Raw genomic sequence first — 19,301 nt, forward strand, 5'->3', positions numbered from 1 at the left:
TGCGCTACACCGCTCCATGCTACAGTCCAGTAGGTGGCGGTAATAACCAAACCTCCACCAAATAAACAAAGTAGAAGAGGATATGACTGCGAGCGGAGCAATATTTCACGCGTGTTTCCCCGGAAATCAATATTCAGATTAGTACTTTGTCCAGTTTGTGACTTGATAATTTGACAACCTAATAATGCAGCTCCACCAACTTCCAGGAGAAGTGTTGGTCCATATGCTGACGTATCTCAACGTGGCTGACAAGCACAGCGTGCGGGCGACCTGTACGTACTTAAAGCAACAAGTTGACTGCAGCTTCCTATGGAAAGACTGGACGATAGTTCTGGCTTTCCCAGAACCTTCTTACAGACCCCAGTTTTGGGAGACTCTACGCCAAAGGAAAGTCAATCATGTGGTGGTAAGGAGCACCAGAGAGGCTGACTGGAAACAGTTGGCTCTTGGCCTCCCGTCCATCATATCTTTGGTTATTGATCAAAGCTCTCACGTGAGTTTGGCCTATTTGAAGTCCTTTGCCCAACTGACGCGTCTTGCTATAAGGTCCAGTTCCAACTCTATTTTTCTGGACGCCTCGTCAGTGTGTGAAGCGAAGAAACTGACACATTTGAGCATCTGTCGACCCCGAGTTAGTTTTCAGTTTTTACCATTGGAATCCGTGCGACGCTTGAATTTTGAACTCAAAGACTTTGGAAATCTGACATCGCTGGTGTGTCATGACCTTGAGGTCTGTGACCAATCTATGATAACGATGATACTCTCTTCGCTTTCCCGACTGAAGCATTTGTCATTGACTTGTAGGTATGATGTGAAAGATCTACAAGAGCCCACACCTTTTGCTGTGCAGACTGTGTTTGCCCTTTCCAGTTTGGAACTCATTCACTGTGATCATTTACAAATACATGAAACAATGAAGCTACTGCCCAACTTGCACTCACTGGTTCTCGTCTTCACTGAAAGTGCTCACAGTGTACCTGCTGCCAGTCAGGACATAAAAGCATGGCTCAGCGATCTGCACCGACTGTCAACGTTGGTCATCAAATCGGGTCCGCAGGTTCGCACATATGTCCGCGCCATCCCACCTTCGGTGAGCAGACTCACGCTTTGTGTTCCAGGAATAAACTTGCAGGAGCTTGAGGACGTTGCGTCGCAGGTACCCGATCTCCACCATCTCCACATCGACCGCTGGCCCCTGCATTCTAAATATGTCACCTTTGCTGCTCACATCCCACGACTGTTTCCAAAACTCCAAAGTCTCAAGTTCCGAATTGAGCATGAGTCAGAAGAGGCCCTTTTTGGTTTTCAGAAGATGGCGGACCTGAGGTATGTGGAGATGCTGGATAGCTGGCCTCGGTCTTCTATGGTGGCCGCAAAACTCCAAATGCTCACGGACTACAGAGTGCAAGTCACAATGTCACGTCAGAGAGACATTTTGGAATGCTGTAATTGTCGCGATTTTGAGTTCATGGTAAGATTGTTCACATAATGGTAAAATGACTGTCTGTTCTTTGCAAAAGACTTTTGCATTTGAAAGCAAAAAATAGAAAGGAAGCAATGCCAGAAATAAACTTTATTTGCATTGGTTGGATCAATGAATTTGTCATCAGGATTTACAGGATAAGCTTACGTCGCACCCAAGCAGGCCAAAGGTCATTTGAAAAGAAAATTCATAAAGATCACAAAATGTTCTCTTACATAGTTCGCTTGAGCTCACATAAAAGACGAATGCTCGTCTTCATCGACAGGCAGAAACTAAAAGGCAACTGTAAGAATACAACATGGAGAATAAAAATAAATTCCTGTTATTATTTGCAGGCAATCAGTCAAACTACTTGAAGGTGCAATATGTGAAAAGCTGTGGACGTTGAAATCAGCAGGATGTGATCAGTCATTGTCAGCTCACCAAGCGGCTTCCTCCTGTGCTCATCAACTACAGTGGAATTGAGCACATTTAGAACAGCAAACAAAAGTCTCCCCGAATTCACACCGGAAAGGCTCAAATCACAGGAAAGACCACACAGTGTTTTAGACCTTATTGCATTGACACATTTGGCACATTGCATCCTCCACCTTGCGACTAGAAAATGTGGAAAGTAGAAATTAAACACCTTACACACGCAATGATGACAAATGTGGGGGGGGGGGGGGACGCTGTGACTATAAGAATTTAACCCACAAAAACCTGCTACCATTTGGCACTTGTTGCAACATCATACAAAGAGTTTTTTTTTGCGGGGGGGGGGGGTAAAAAAACAAACAAAAAAAATCTAATAATTGAGCGCTGTGCTTTCTTAAAACCACAAGCTGGTCAAAGTGTGTTTGCGTGTGCACAGCAGAGAGCAGGCTGGACTACCTGCATGCCAGTAGAGCCAGCGCTCTCCACAGCAATGAGAGTTACAAATATATATTTTCATCAAAACGCAGTTCGGTCAAACGATCGAGAGGCTTTCAAGTTACTGTAGCTTGACTTTGTGATGTCACTGACAGTAGCATGCACTCGCTTAAACCGGTATTTTTGTCTTTTAAACTCACTACAGTGAGAAATTTAAATGGTAACATTTGAAAAACTGAACAGATGCATTCTTTTGACAGACAAGTATTTGTTGCAATTCTAGAAATTGTGCATGATTAGGGATGTAAAATATCCGCATTTGCTTTTTTTTTTCCTTCTCAAAATTCCATCCAAAGTCAAATGCAGCGTGTCTATTTTTAAGTGAATGGCACAATGGGGGGAAAAAAAGCATTACTCCGTGTGGTATAAAATTGCTCTCGTGTAAGAGTCACGGGTAGGTTGCCAACTAACGAGTGACATTACACGCTGAGTGAGGATAAAAATGTACCTGAAGCCAGTAGACATATGATCGTTTTCTTCCATATCTTGTCATAAAAATAAAAGCCACACTAAATTGTAAAATTGATCACGTGACAACTGTCTCATCAAGAGATTTGTGTTTGGGGAGTGCAAAGATTGGCTGCACAAATGCACGAACTGCTCATCGCGCTCCAGTCAGTCAAACAGCTGACTTCAACTTTCAAAAAACGATTTGAACACAGACAGACCATCAGGTTTCAAGTCTTGTTCTGGACTGGGAGAATGCCACCTTTGCTACAGGACAGTCACCCCTCCACTCATTTAAACTTACACAACACACAAGGGGGGGGGGGGGTGTTCGTTCTTTTGTTGCTTGACTTGATTATTAATTAAAAAAAAATCTCTTTGGGCTGGCTGATAAAAAAAAAAAAAACTTTAGCAAAAGCCTGAGAGTTTGGACAGGCAAAGTCAAAAGTGGCAGACATGAACCTGTAATGACGCCACCCACTGTGCCTCAGATTCATGATGTGGTACAAAAAGCGCCAATCGTGTGCAATCAGACGAGCGAGGAAAGGTGCACGGTCTAGCTGAAGAGTTTAATAAAGCAACCGTGGCAGTAGGGCTTATCGTTCTGCTCCTTGAAGGTGCCCTTGTTGAGCTGCTTGAGGCAGAAAGCGCACACAAAATGTTCCGGGTGAAATTTCTTGCCCATCGCTGTGATGCAGCGGCCCGTGATGGCCTTCTGGCAACCCGAGCACAGCGAGCCGCGGCGCTCGTGGTAGTGCGCCTCGCAGTACGGCTGCCCCTCGTGGTCGAAGAAGCTGCCGTTTATGAACGGCGTGAAGCACTCCTGCAAACCACAGCGTGCAATGAGACGGCGTGCTTTGTTTCGATGGCAAGTGGATACGGTGAGTCGAGGCTCTCACCCTGCAGACAAAGCATTCGGGGTGCCACAGAGAATTGAGGGCGGAGATGTAGTTGTCCAGGATGGCTCGGGCGCAGCCTCCACACTTGGGAGCAAACATGTCAAAGTAGTCCTTCCTGCAGAACGCTTTTCCATCCTTCTCGTGAAAGCCTGCACGGAAGCAATGATTCACGCTGACACGCCTGCATGTTTTTTGAATAACGCCAACCTGAATCTACTCATGCGAGGTATTCGTCGAGTGCTCTCGTACCTTCCGGCCCAAAGAAAGCTCCACATTGAGCACAGAAGAAGTGCTCGGGATGCCAAGTCTTGTCCAAGGCAGTCACCACTTTCTGTGAGACGACGACAACAATCATGGTCACTTTGTCCAAGTTGCAAGCTACTAACATTTTAAACCAAAAAGAGATCACTTCATTTTTGGAAATAAGTCACAAATGTAAAAGAAAACATTTGTACTCATTAAGCATAGCGCATCCGGTGTCAATAATGTGTTTATTACAACCTCACCACTAGGGGGAGCATGGTTACAAAAGACTACTACTTGAAGCAAATCATTGGAAATCCTCTCATGTACATTTATGCCAATTGCACAATCACCAAGCCAACCTTTCACATTCCAATACAAGTGCTGTGACACAAATTGTCATTCTTGACAGATGCTGTCATTGAAGTATTAACTCATTTACTGCCATTGACGGCTAAAGACGTCAAAGATCCATTTTATTCACTCGGCTGGTGGTGAATTAACTGAACAGTAGGTTAATTGCGACAGCACGACGTACCATTTGCTCGACGACGACGACAAAGCTGCCCGCTCGGAGGTGTGTGTGATTTGTGATATTTTGGTTCGCTCATGGGTACAAATATTAATCACAAGATTATGATTCATCTTTGCACTGGGTCACATTAAATTAAAGAGTTGGAATTAAATAGTCGTGTTGAGCTATCTATTCTATTCATGCCAGCTGCTTTTGAGAGAAGTCAACTGTGCATGTGTCAAACGAGCTCTGTGGCAGTGCATTGGAAACGCTTGGCGATGACTAATGTTGGACATTCCCCGGTTAAAGTCTACTCGTCTACTTCCCCTCCCAGGGACGCTGCGAGTGTGAGCGCGTGTGTGTTAATCATGGAAAGAAAGATATGAGTGTGTTTGTCTGCACCACACAAGAAGGGCCACGTTCCATTAGCCGACGTCTAAATAACGAAACGACGTCCAGCCATCCATAAAGTCCGTTATGACGTGAGTGTGTTCGTGTTTGCGTTACTAACATCCAGTATGGGCCCATTACAGTAGTGGCATCGCGGTGAGAAGAGACCGTGATAGTCTTTCTCGCAGTACGGTTGCCCCTCGCGCTCAAAAAAGTTCCTGGAGCCGATCTCGTCCTGGCAGTGGGTGCACACGAAGTGCTCGGGGTGCCACGTTCTTCCCATGGCAGTCACCACCTGAGGGATTAAGCCATGAAACAAAAATGAGCAACAAGGGACATAGAGAAAATGTCAATTCACAAAGCCAACAGTATTTCTTTTTAGAACTCTTACTGGAGAGCGGTGTGTCACAATAATCCTCATCTGCATCCTCAAATATTTTAGCATTATGACCTCATAAAATCCTACAGACAATTCATTTTCATCTAGTTTACATTTAGCAGGTAGTCGAAAAGGAGTGTTCGCACAAACCTGGTGTACTTCAGCCCCCCCCCCACACACACGTAAATGCATTTCCATCAAACACGTATTGACCATGTGCAAATTTTAGACGTGTGCCAGGTGTTGAATTACGCAACGTCGATGTCGAATCACCTGTCCAACGATGGGTTTCTTGCAGGCACCGCAGACACCTTTGGCCACAGTCTGGACTCCAAGTCTGTTGAGGTCAGATTGCAGGCTCCCGAGCATGTTGTCCAGTTTATTGGCGGGCTTGGGAGGTCCGGTGGGGGACGTCATTCCCTGGGACTGGATCTGACGGAGATTTAGTACGAGGGGTTAAAAAAGGAAAGAAACGGACAACATCTCGTTTCTGGATTCTTGGCTGCGTTCCGACAGTTCAGGATTTAAAAAAAAAAAAAGTGAACTAGCTCTAGGACCAAATTGCAGTGCACGGGACCAAATGTGTCTCAGTAAAAAGGATATTCATCGTCACCACTTAATTGGGTGACGTTTCCGATGCAACGTGCGATGAAAGTCGAGCTATCCCAAAAAAATAATGCTGATTTACAGGCAGTTCTGTCCAACCTTTCTTAAACCACTTGATTCAAACCAACAGTGCCATCTAGAGGAGTCCAAAACTACAACCACTGGTTCATGAAGCAAATTTGAAGCTTCATTTTCCCATCACTTGTTTAAGCCGCCCAGAAATGGTCAAAATATGCGTGAAGACGGTGACAATATACGGTAACTGCCTTCCGGATTTCCAATTTCACAACAATCAAACAGGAGAAGCGGTTTGGATAAAGGACAGAAAATGTGTAGGTTTGTTTTTGTCTTTTTTGACCGAGGTTATTGAAGCTAAAAGATTCTTAACAAGGCACCCCATTCATGGTGATGATCCAAAGGTAGACTGGTCTTTGAGCTATGGCACCACTTAATGAGCGTTCACTGGCAGAGGCTATAAGTGTCGAGGTAAGTCTGCCGTCAAACGGCAGATGAGGTTTCAGTTGCACCGCAAGCCAAGCATTCCTGCACATGGCCACGAGGGGGGCCGCTCAATGTGCCTCTAAGCTCTTAAAGTCCACTCAGAACGCATCCGTCATGCATCCGAATTAGAAAAAGGCGCTCAGTTTCTGTAGCCTGGGTGTCAGCGCCACTCCTAACCTGGACTGACTCTGGTTTCAGGCCACGCGCAAACAGGTTATCCGTTTCCATCTTGCTGCCAAAAACAGACCAAAGGATCATACAAGCCGCTGGCTGCCATAAATACCGAAGGTATAAACGTGTAGTTTTGACGATCAGGCAAATGAAAGATGGCTCACACAAAATTTTAAAAGATTTTAAGGTGAGAAAGACGAAAGCAAAGAGGTGAAGAGAAGTGAGCCATGCCTGCATAGGTTGGAAGACGTCATCATAGTCAGTCTGACAGCACACTGATACAAAGACCTTGGGGGGCGGTGGTGGGGGAGGGGGCTGCACAGGGGGAGGCGTGGGCTCCCTTGGGGGAGGCGGCGGGCTTGGTTGCCGAGGGGGCGGAGGCGTCGGCAGGGGCGGGGGTAGTGGTAGTGGCGGCGGTGTCTCTTTTACGGGGACTATCTTTTTGGGAGCCGAAGGGGACTTGAGAGGGGAGATGACTTTTCTTTGGGGCACGGGAGACTCAGGAGGGATGATGATCTGGAGGGGGAATGAGAAAGGGAATGGCAAAGAACAGCAAGTCAAGTCAAGGGCACAGAAGAAATTGTAGCAAACAGCTTTGACAAGCCCTGAAAGCAACGAAGCAACGAGTTCCACTTGATTCGCTAATTTGAGATTTGGAGTGGATGTTATCATGCGTCTACCTTATCCACAGGTGGCAGGGCCCTCTCTTCGCGTATTCGTTGCGGATTGGACATGACGATGACGCCTTCCGTCAGCCAGTCGCCTGGCTGTTGTTTTCGCCGGCGTTCCACGCGGCCGATGCCGAGTTTTCCTTGGAGCTCCTCGATGAGCCGATCTTGTGATTGACTCTTATTGACAATGACGGGGCCCATTTTACGCCGCGCTACTCCATCCTTGTACATCGGATGCACGTTGGACGTCTCTTTTGTGCGACGAATAACCGACTTGAGCTGGAGAGGAGATGATAGCGGAGGTTGCGCGAAATTCCATGTTGGCTTTCAAGCGCAGGACGAACAATCAATCAATAGCAATCCAAAATATGCTGCTGTTAGAAGGCTCTGCGTTTCCACGCACACACACGCACACGCACACACGCTTATCCCCAAATGAATTTCTTGCGGAGGAAAAAGTCATTCTCTTGGTCAATGCAAAACAAAGCCATTTGCTTTGGGTGAGTGAGGCATGACATGCCAGAAACTCAAGACAATACAGATCCATCACAAAGCGCTTGCGCAAGATCGATCTTTGCCTCAAAAAGTCTTAATGGTGACGTTTGCATCATTGGCGATTGCGCAAACATCACCGGCAAGGTCCTGTGGCGAACGCGATGCAAGTGGGAGCATGCAGTCATCCAATGAGTAATTCTTTCGACATCAGCCACAAGAAACTTTGACAAAGAAACCAATCCCTTAAGAGCCTGTCGCAACTCTTCGGCAGCGACACTCCATGCATCACACCACGCACGCCACTATTTGTTCAAATGCAGTCGACTCGCACGCAGCTCGTGTTGATCTGTGGCAACTTGTCCCCCGTAAATAAGCGACACGATTTGGGATCGTTTGGACATTTCCAACATGCCAGCCAGCCGAGCTTATTTTTGGAGCTGATTTGATGCGTCTCCTACTTGGCCAGAAGCCGACAAACGCTCAATGGCAGATGGCTGCAGCGTTGGCAGATCCAGCGTTGCATCTGGTGTCCCCGGGCAGGTGGACGGGGTCAAACACTCATCCATCCAACTGGCTTCCGTCATTGGTGTCAGGGTCCCCTCTCGGCTCACATCTGGGTACGCGGCGTCATCGTCGTCCCAAGTTCTGTACTCATCCGCGAGCACGTGACAACTGGCTGCTTGGTTTTCATCCGCTTGAGTCAAGTCAGGTGCTAAGAGTTGATCTAAGGCATTATCCAAGACAGGCTCCCGGCACGGCCATGTTAAGTCCATGATGTCACTCAGTTGATTTTTGGTAGGAGGGGAAGACGCTCTTGGTGACGTTCCAGCAGAGCGCCAAAGTGGCGAATGTCTCGTATCGGCAACCGCGTAGGTCTTTTTGACGACTAAAGCGGGACTCTTTGGAGCGGTGCTTTCACTTTTTCGAATTGTTGCTGGACTTGAAATCTTTGGACGCATTACTGGCTGAGCAATGTGAGGGACTAATTCTGGAGGACAACTTTTGGAATCCGTTGGTGAGCTCGAGACTTTGAGGACGGTCACAGGACTTGCCAGCTTTGGAACGGGACTCGAGAGTCTTGGAATGAAGACGGGACTCTTGGGAGCGTTACTTGAAAGTTTTGGAACGGTTCCTGGACTCGCCGACGTGGGCAACGTTTCTGCACTTGTTGGCGTGGTTGGACATTCATTCTTTTCAAGAATAACTTGGCCGTGATGTGAAGATTCTGGACTGTAATCTTTCGGGGCTGGGCTCAGACTGGACGTTAGACTCGACTGTTTGAACAAACTAAGCGGACTCGGGTCGGAAACACCATCTGAAGGAGGATTCCGAGCCGCAGCGTCTGAACCAAAAGTCTTTCCCAGTGAACTTGAGGTTTTATGAGCAGCGACGTCAGTGACTGACGGACTGGATGAGCTTCCAACTTCAGTTTCAATCGGTTGCTTCGGGCTACAAGAAACACGGAAGCTCTCCAAACGTGAGATCTCGGAGGTGACAATTCCACCAGCTTCTTTTGTGGACGTTTTAACCGTGACAGCCGTAAAAGTAGGAGTTGAACAACCGTCTTCATCGATGTGGAGTTCCAGAGGAAGCGGGGTACCGGAGGGTGTGGGGGAACTCGATAATGGATCAATATCCACCGAGGAGTCAATAGGGGCAACTGAGGAGCGAGTGTCAAAGGTTATCATCGGTGATTCCGCAGGATAGGAGGGGTCTACCACTTCCTGGTTCATGGAGAGCCAAATTACGGTGAACAAACACATACGTAGAAACAAAGACATACAGAGTGACAGAGAAAAGGGAAACAGAGCAAGAAAATTACGTTGAGATGAAGGGAACGGAAGGCTTTCGATTTCAGACTTTTGAAATGACGGACTTGCAATGCATGAAATTGTTGTTGTCAAGTTAAAAAATGCTCACATTGCTTTGGACCTTAAAGTCGGACAAGGTGGCCATCAGCTCATCCAGCTCTCGAGTGGCAGAGGACGCCGACATTCTCGCTTGTTGCTGTGCCTGCGTTTCCTCTTGTCCATCAACGTGGCCATCCGAAACCAACAAGGGAGTCGGACTGACGGGAGGACGGTTCCAATTCAATTGGCGACTTTGCGTTCGGACAGAATCATTTGTCTCACCTGGTTGAGGGCACCGAGCTCTCCAGCTCATCCAGAAGGCTCTCCACGCTTGGCCGCACGTCTTCTATTCCTCGGACCGCCGCAGCGCCGCGTTTGGGCTTTTCCAACGCAGGTGGCGAGACCCGCGATGGAACGGACTCGCCATTCTCCTGAATACTTTGGACCGCAAAGCTGACAGGCAGAGGTGGGGCGGCCTCCTCTGGTGTCAAAAACACATTTTGATGCTTTCAGCAAACTCGAAATCGGCGTCATTTGACGTGATAAAACGCAGAAGATGTTGAATTGAAACGGGTACGTCGTGGGCAAACCTTCAGTGGGGAAGGCGGGGCTGCTTTGCTGGACAGAGTTGAGCTCCAGCAGGAGGCGGTCCAGCTCAGAAAGGTTGTTGCCAAAGGACTGATTCAGGGCAGGGGAAGATTCATTGCTCTTCTGCTTATTCGGAAAACTGCACATGAAGCAGAGACATTCAGACACGAAAACCCGTCCTCGAGTGCATGCGGCAGTTTACGGCGGCATTAGTGACGAGCGACCGTTGAGGTCAGAAGGTCGTGACCAAAATCAAGGCATCCGAAGTTTTCAAACTATTTTTGTGGTTCAGTTTTGTCCTCAGCAAAATGTTTTACCTGTACACGTGGTCGTCTTCTCCGTGGGCTTGAGGTGGACCGCTGTTGTCGCTTGACTGAGGTGAGGAAGTCACGAGTGAATTAGTCTCTTGCCCGACGTCCATTTAAATGGACGCACACTTTTACAGTGAGCCACCTCCGTTGATTTTGAGAGTTAGTTTTCATGATACTTACAAAAGCATTTAATTCTGTTTCCTGTCCTCCATTGAGGGTTTTCTCAGAGGGAATGGGGGGCCCTTGGGGTGAAAAGCAAATGTCTTGCTGGGTCTGACCGACGGGGAGGGCGTAGGCCGTCTCATCGGACAGGAAAAGCGGACGTTTGGAAATGTGGGATGTGGTGGACTCGAGGTCTGCCAACAAAGCATCTAAGGAAACACAATAACGATTTTATATTACACAGTGAACGCAAGAAAATAATGGCCATTCGGTACATTATGCATGATTACAATTTTTGTGCACTCAACCACAACAGACACGCTTTTAGGTCGGATGATACAAAGGTGAAGATTTTGAACCATTCAAACGGTCATCGGCACTTGAGTTATTCGTTCACCCTCGTCTATTTGGAGTCTCAAATTTCCCCATTGTGGGACTAATAAAGGACATCTTTATCTTTATCTTTATCTCTTCACGTGCCGAAAGTGTCTCCGTTACAGCGCATGCTGCAATGTACAACGTTGGCGCAATCACGATGCAAAGAAAAAGAAAGTGACTCAGCAGTAGACTGTAAACGTGGCCTTGGATCATTTTTCTTCTGCAGGATTTCATAAATCCGAAAAAAAAAAGAAATCAAGTCCAATATTTGCAGTCATAAGGTCTTGCATAAAAGATTATATTGAAGTGTAAATAAAGCACAAGAGATGAGTCAATAAAACATTAGGGGGCGGGGCGTGGACGGGATTCAATTTAATGGCAGCGGCATTTCGGGTTCACCTCACAGCAGTGGCATGCCAGTACCAACTTAGCTACTCGCCTCAAGTGAGAAAGCCAAGCGCGCAAAAGATGATCGACAGGAAGGAGTCTTCCAACTTTTTGCACGTTACTCACAGTCGAGACAAAGAAAGACATTAAGTAGAATCGAGAAAAGGGGGCCTCACTTGGTTTTGTTTGGCTGCGTCGGGTCACGTCAAAAGTTAGAATGCACGTCATTGGGCTGTGAGCTTACCACTCAGACTAAAATTAAGATGGTTTGCTGGTTAAAGACAGTTCCTCAAATATTTTTCACAAAAAAACAAAGACAAGTAAAGACAAGAGTAATTTGTCTGTTCCCTTTCGAACGGTAACGCTTTGTCTTCCTATTTACGACCGGTGGCCACCTCAAACGTGAACAGCTGTCCCTCGTTCTGCTCATGACTCCGTTGGAGTCAAACTTTCAACAATTGCCATCTGGCCTTTTATGGGATCCTCGCAGGCTACTTAGCATCAAAAGTGGTCTTTAAATACAACAGGAAGATCACAAGTGTAACATTAGGAACATCTGACGACCAGGAAACCGACGCTTAGAATAGCACGATATCATCCGTAAACGTTCCCAGACAGCGAGGGCACACAGTAGAGGCACGAGCGCAGACATAGCGAAGCCGCGTGGACGCCGCTAGCGTTAGCATGCCAGTAGACTACAGCAGCAAAGAGTCCACTGTGGACAGGCCCAAAAGTCTTTCTTGGGCGATGAAGTAAAACTGCGGACAAAGCTGAAGACAATCCTTTGCGAGTAGCCCCAAAAAAACAACAAAAAAAAACTCTCACACGAAGATCAGTACAGATCTGTAGTCAGCGTGCCTCGGTACAAGGGGAAGTCGTTGTGTTTGTGTGGTTTTCCTGTGTTTGAACAAGCGGTGGGTAAAAATATCGATCATCAATGAATTGCAATACTTTTTTTTGGGCCGTTCTAAATGTGACTGTTTGCAAAATGTCCTCCACCTATTTGTGTATCTTTACTTCTTACTTGATATCAGAGCATCGAAATCAATTTGCAAACTGAAGAATCAAAATTGAATCGAACCACAACCCAAATAATCCAAATCAAAACGAAACCTGAGATTCTTAAGAACAAGTTTGAACCATTTTGACGTCTGTCGTTTTCCAGTGAGATGTGAGAAAATTCTGTGACTGCAAAGTCAAATTTGGGCCAACAAAGAACTTTGAGGTCCAGTAATGTAAAAAGAACAAACGTGGAGCTAAACGAACACAACTCAAAACCAGCTGAGACACCAACAAAGGAAAGAAAGAAAAAAAATCTGATTATTATTTCATTTCACGAAATGTACCAACAAAGACAGCTTCGGCAGCTGATCTCCATCAACAGATGCGAGTCCAGATGGTTTACACAAGGGATGCTAATCAAATTAGCCGTGCATGTGAACTGGCTTTAGCCAACATTGAAAAACATGTTCAGCTGCAAAATGAAAAATTGAGCCACAAGAATTGGATTGTGCGAAATGACAATTGAGGTGGTGGATCTTATTTTCCAAAATGGTGTCAAGAAAGCTACCAGCACAGTTTGCTAGTAGCGATGAGATGTTCCTGTTCACTGAACGGTACATGCTTGGCGTGCTCTGGCTCATCCACAAACTACACAAACACAGAGGCGTGTCCGATTCTTCTTCCAAGACGACATACCACAAACACGAGTTCTCCCGTGGCCAAAAAGCAAAGCGAGCCCTCGAAAATCCACAATTAAAATCAGAACGATCTGCGCAGAGCGACTGCGGAAGCGCAACAATGAAGCATGATAACGAGACCGCGAGTGCAACTGGGAAGTGAGTGCATGCACATCTGTCAAGGCTCAAATGTGGCCTGACGCAAAAGTGAGGAGACGAATGCTGTGCATTTTAATGACACGGGCATTGCTTCGTTGCAGGAAAGCGAAAGAGGAAGTGAGGGCAAGATAAAAAGGGACTGACGAGATCTGATGAAAGGAACAGGATTTAAAAAGAATTGTGCAGGAAAGGAGAACCATATAAGGAGTACCTTGTGAACAATGTTGTGCCGAGCAGCTCAAATCACAGACAAATTGCACATATTCAGTCCAGACAAGGACATCAAAAGCGGCATCTTCTTGACACAACACAACAACGCCAACGCCAACACACACGTCAGCTCTCGCCAGCACGCACAAATCGACTGACCTGATAAAGTCAAGATTGAGGCTTTGTTGGTGGCGCCCTAGAGTGCTTTAGGTCCCATTTGGCTGGCAGCATTTTGGGAATCCCGCTCTGCATCGCTCTCATTTGGTGTTCCGCAGGGTTCTGTTTTGAGACCGTTGTGCTGCTTTCTACAGTCCACTCTTTATGTGTTTGTGCACTTTCTACGATCGCTGTCTTTGTTATTGAATGATGACTACAGCTGCAACTGTCATGAAATACAAATTAAGTTGTGTTGTTTGTTAGGAGAAAGCGGGCAAACGCCATGTGTAAACTCGCACAGACAAACCTAAAGTAGGGCGTGCTTTTTTCGCTCAAGGCAAACACGAAGAACGATGTCTTCATTTCTGAAGTTTCGAAATGTCATGACATTTCGAGGAAAACGGCTTGAGTTTCAAATCCATGAATTTCATTTCATTTGTGCTCGGCTCAATCCTTCTTTGGGTTCTTCTGTGTACTTTCGATGTAAATTCCTGACATGCCGCAGCTCGTCTTCACGACAACACACGAGTGGCGAACGTCTGAACAAGAGAGCTTGAAGAGGCGGCGGCAGACGTGCGTTAAAGCAAAGCGAGGGCGTGCTTAACGCGATACGACAGCCTTTCATGTTGCGTTGGGAGTGAGACGCACAATGAAGAGCAGCGCTCGTCAGTCGTGCGATTGCGTCCTTGAGGACGGCAGACATGTTCGGCGCTTTTGCCACACTCGAAACACAAAGATGCGACAATGAGACAACAACAAAGTGCACGGGAGCCTCGCCGTTTGCACGTGAAACACAGAGGAGCGAAAAATAGCCTCCCTCTTTGACCTTAACCCGCAGGCCGCAAAACGTCCCGTTCACAAGATCAAAGAAAGTCGATGAAGTTGTTACTCACTCAAGCGACAACATTTGACTCTCGTTCAACGTTCCATCCGAGCGGCACGTGAGAGCAATTGCGCACTTCTTTCACCTTCTCAGCACACGCATTTCATTTTCACGCAAATTCCTTCATTTCCACAACGAGGAGGACAACCCATCATGGCCACTTCTCTTCCAGTTTCGAGGGAGCACGCTCGGTTGTTGCGTTTGAAGCAAACACTGACACACATACGACACTCATCGCTGACGAAACACGCGGACCGCTCCTTTCAGGAAGTCCAAACATGGGCGGAGGTCATGAGCTACTTTCTCACCTTTCAGAGGTCACATCACTTGAATGGTTTGTGTTTTATCAAATGAATTGTTTATGACTTGACATTGAGACCCATTTCATCTTGCTTAAATGAAATAAAAGGAACAAACTAGGACCGTTTGGTTTTTTTTTTTGGCGTCACAAATCTGTATTGGACTATAAGTGGGATTTTGATATCGATGTCATTTTTTGAAGTTCAGCTGCTCAAGCCAGTTAGCAACAAACGCAATTTTCGAGGTCCGAACAAGTCTTAAAGATTTTGGCCAATGCTAACGTACCAGGGAAAGAAATCATCATGATGTGTGGGCGGAGCATGGCAGTGAAGTTTGTTGACTTGGCATAAAACACAAAGCTCGAAGAAGTCAGTGGCACAAGGTCCGAGCAAACGTCTCACGTGTGTCGAAAGGCGTCGCCTTTACGAGACTGATAAGCACTCCCGAGATGCAATCACTCTGCCACTTGTGACACTCGAAAATCCTTCAGAGCTCACATCGGCTGTCTGGCGCACCGCCAAAGGATGGGCACGGCCGGCGAGGGGGGGGGGGGGGGGGGGGACCTCAGAGGGCCCCTCGCTCAATGAGAAGTAAACAGGAGGTTTAAATCACTCCTGCTAATAAACGACATCATCGCACTCAAGGCCGATAAATTATATCGTGCGGGATTCCAAGAAAAAAACCTAGATTAAGAACGACTGGAACAAAAACACACAATTATTAATCGCCATATTCTTTTCAGCAACAGAAATAAAAGCTTGACAAGGAAAAATAGAGGAAACATTTGTATCGCAAATAGTTTGTACGAGACGACAGAAGCATCGAAACATGCGCTTCATTTTGAATATTCTTTGGTCGGTGATGACAAACCCGAAATGTCATTGTGGGAATGAATGTCCATACTTGGACGTGATCATAAATAAAGACTGATTTCTTTTTTTTTTTCATAAAACAATGATTTTCTCCGACATGCAATCACTCGTGTCGGTCTGGTTGTGTATTTCCTCCCGTAAAGTAGGTCAGAGGCTGAGAAACAAGCTGCTCGCCGTCCCCTCCAGGAGGACGAGGACACAACACGGAAGTCAAGTGACACCAACGTTTCTGCAAAGCACAAGCAAATCACTCCACTGCGTGCGAGACAACATTTCCGCCGATTCGAGACGACACATTTGCAGCTCGTGCAAAAGTGGCCAATCAATAGTGAACACAATTGCGAGCAGCGTGCAATAAAATGCGAGACAACAACCAACAAACAGCTGTGAAAACAAAACCTCTGGTTGCACCTGGCAGAGCGAAGCCTTATCTTTGCCCGTTAATCAAAAGCCTTTCTTGGTGGACATTTATTAAAGCAGCTGCCAACATTTTCGGGGATAAGGGCAAAGCAGCAGTTGTGTTTTGTTAGCAAACACGTTTGCTTCTGTTCACAAACAACTATTAAAACCTGCTTTGATATTTTTGACACTTTGCTGAGGTAAGAAGAACTTTGTTACAAAAAGTGAGAAAATAAAAAAGTATGTGTCCCTTCTCCAGCTTTTGTAGTGGTGTAAACAATTTGACAACCTAAATTTAGACCTAAGCGTATCTAGGCTACATCAGTTCTCATGTAAGAAGTACGTCGCCCACAAGCTCGCTGTGAGTGACATTTCCAAAGCTGCGGCGGCTGAGCTGACAACGCTCTGGGGAGTTGCCCAACTTCAAAACGCTGCCGCTAAAATGACAGTGTGGCAGATCACAATGAGAAGTAGCACACATGAGAGGTGGTGCTCATCAGACGCAAAGCAAAGGAGAAATATCTTGCGCAAGGCCCCGCGTTCAACTTTGGGAGGGGGAAAAAAAAAAAGCACGGAGGCGAGGTCAATGCAAGTTTGCCTTGAGAAATGTCACAGCATCACGAGAAGATTACATCGGTGTCAACAACAAAGCAATTCGTGTCTTCAGTTTCCCATCTGGAGAAAACCACCCAAATTTACAATGGTCATTGATCTGCTTCACTAAAGTGTCAATCGACGGAGGCCTGCGTGGCGAGAGAGGGGCTGGAGCAAGAAGGAGCACAAATTCGGATTGCGGCTGCGGCACAATGCTTTCATGTGGCTCGACACCTCGCTCCCACGGCCGGGTCACGCTACACATTCCACAAGCCGGCGTGGACTCCTGTGCAGCTTGCGGAGGAGGAGAAAACAAAGCGACCTGGTGGGAGCTCCGACCGAAGTGAAAGAGTGCAAAGAGAAATGTCTGCACGCCAATGGAAGGTTTCAGGTTGCTGCTGGCTCATCCCTTGAAAAGAGGGACTCTTCTTCTCTACTAAAAATATTTGAGGGGCTTCTTAACCGGGTGGCGGGGAAACATTTTCGTCTCCCCAAAGAACTGTTGGAAAAATTACAACGAGACAGTAGACAAAAACACTAAGCCTGATGCGTACCGCCCCGTGTGAAAATAAAAAGTTTGGAGATCGCAGCCAAAAGCGCGAGATTATTTACAACCTTGCGCCATGGACATTTGACTGGGTTGCGTGCCACTCTTTTTTTAAGCAGTCACTTCAAGCAGAGCCGTGTAAACCGAGGAGCCATCCAGCAACATTGACTGGATATAGAATGACTAATATTCTTTGGATAGTGTCACTCCCGCCACGTTAGCAACTTCAGGCGTGGCCCTCTCACCATTAAAAAAAAAAAAAGTTTTGCTTTTGGATTGGAGTGTCAAAAATATTAAGAGCAATACAGCAAAGCACAGGAGAGAGAAGCAAATCTCTTCATCACAGATGTAAAAGGACGGTTTTCTGACTGCAAACGCAAAAAACAAAAAAATCCCAATATGAATTCCTTCTGTACTTTACAGCTCAGACTTGTAAATACACATTACCGCAAAGTCAGGGGTGTAAAAAAAAAAAGTCCAGACATGCTTAATTAGCCCACTTCTTAGGTTCCGCCTCTTATTTAATTACAGCAGTTTTTTTCTTTTTACACAAGGGGGTATTTGACTTGAAATATTTACACTTGAGAAAGATCCCACAATTTCCTAAATAGAAACGACTGCTAACACGTGTTGCAAACTAGCCGACTAAAAAGGAAATCTGGAAGGTGGCGTTCAACTGCAGCTGGACAGAAACGCTCCACTATTGTGACAGTACAGTTAATTATTGGCTTCAAAATGCCAGGTTTGTTGCCTCGCCTTTAAATGCCACTCTTGCCATCCATTTGTAGTTCACCCGCAGTCGAACCCAGCACACGAACAGCTTCTAAGCAAATGCCACCATCAAATCAATGCCTGGAACCATTCGAAGTTGGAGAATTGTGAAGTGACCACAGACCGTCCAAAATTTCATGGATTTGTCGTAATGTGCCTGAAGGCAACATTTAATTAAATGACCACACGGGGCCTTTCTCAGATTGCTCCACAAACGTGTACGTATTCACGTTTTCTCCCCCCCGAAAAATACATTTTGCGTAGTAAAGGTTCCCGCACACGCACGCATGTTATTTGAATGTTGCGCTGGATTTACCTAAATCGTCCATGTTGGCCGGAAATCAACGGTGTTGAGAGAACGTTTCCGCTCGGTCGAGCTCCGTTTGGGGCTGGCCGCTCCTCCGGTGTGGCGTCCGCTCGCTCGAACGAGTGAAGTTTTCAAGTTGCCCCTCGAACACACTCATCGTCAGATCGCCCCCGAGAGGAGAACATCGAGAACAGGAAAGTAGCAAAGCAGGAGGGCAGCAGGAGCCCGCGCCCCCCATACAGCCCCGCTGCCGCCCACTCGCTCAACACGTAGAAACTTGCGCCATCTAGTGGCACGGGAGGGGAAGTGGAGAGCATTCGGGCAAATCGAGCACGATGGTTGCTTGATTTAGCAACTTTTCGATGGAGCTAAATTTGGTGCAAACGCAACTTGGACTTAGTTTAATTTGTAGCTGTACAAATAAGAACCCATACGTGTGAAAAATAAATTTTAGGTTTGGAAAATTGCGTCGTTTGCAAAAATTTAACTTGTACCTGGAAAAAGTCACGAGTTCATACAGCAACAGCAAAACACTTGTGACGTGTGGTGGCTTCTTCAACTTCGACTGCAAGTTGTAATTTTTACGAGGTAATTGAGAAAAGCTTAGAACACGGAAGGTCACACAGTCGTTTGAGACTTTTTTTTTAAAAATCTTGCACTCGACAAACATTCCTTGTTAAAAAATAACCTAAAACTAATTAAAAATATTCAAATGGAATATTTTTGAAAATATTAAAATAATACCTTGCTCTAAAAACAAATGACAACTAATGGAATGGGGAAAAAGTAAAAAATAAATTACAATTAAGAATGATGAAAAATCTGAAATAGTTTTAACACTGTGGCGCCGTCCGAACACGTTCAACAACAAAGCCAACCTTCCCATTTTCTTGGTTTAATATTGGCACTACAATAGCCCCCGCCCCGCGACCCATGACATGGCTCTGATACTATTCCAGAAGCCAGAAAAAGGACAAGATGAGAAAGAAAATATGCCCGTCCTTTAAAAATGCACTTTTGAGGTTAACGACTGGCGA

The 19,301-nt window shown here is 46.2% G+C and overlaps 2 protein-coding genes across 2 annotated transcripts; one reads left to right on the forward strand and one right to left on the reverse strand.

The window, feature by feature from the left end:
* The first annotated feature begins 42 nt into the window (after window positions 1-42).
* LOC148326641 (uncharacterized) lies at window positions 43-1,585 on the forward strand. Its single transcript, XM_088308982.1, has one exon. The coding sequence runs from the start codon at window positions 185-187 to the stop codon at window positions 1,487-1,489; it is 1,305 nt and encodes a 434-aa protein (XP_088165108.1). The 5' UTR covers window positions 43-184; the 3' UTR covers window positions 1,490-1,585.
* LOC148326642 (uncharacterized) lies at window positions 1,559-18,570 on the reverse strand. The gene is made up of 14 exons (XM_088308983.1): window positions 18,274-18,570; window positions 10,641-10,831; window positions 10,467-10,522; window positions 10,152-10,288; window positions 9,844-10,042; window positions 9,632-9,779; window positions 8,170-9,435; window positions 7,226-7,495; window positions 6,777-7,061; window positions 5,541-5,699; window positions 5,010-5,183; window positions 3,991-4,072; window positions 3,742-3,890; window positions 1,559-3,665 (listed from the first exon to the last, which is right to left on the reverse strand). Exons 1-14 carry the CDS (start codon window positions 18,284-18,286, stop codon window positions 3,399-3,401), a joined length of 3,396 nt encoding a protein of 1,131 aa, XP_088165109.1. The 5' UTR covers window positions 18,287-18,570; the 3' UTR covers window positions 1,559-3,398.
* Window positions 18,571-19,301: the final 731 nt, after the last annotated feature.

The sequence above is a fragment of the Idiotropiscis lumnitzeri genome, chromosome 11 (genome assembly GCF_059441095.1).
Source record: "Idiotropiscis lumnitzeri isolate Australia: NSW breed Sydney's pygmy pipehorse chromosome 11, RoL_Ilum_1.0, whole genome shotgun sequence".
Lineage (NCBI taxonomy): Eukaryota > Metazoa > Chordata > Actinopteri > Syngnathiformes > Syngnathidae > Idiotropiscis > Idiotropiscis lumnitzeri.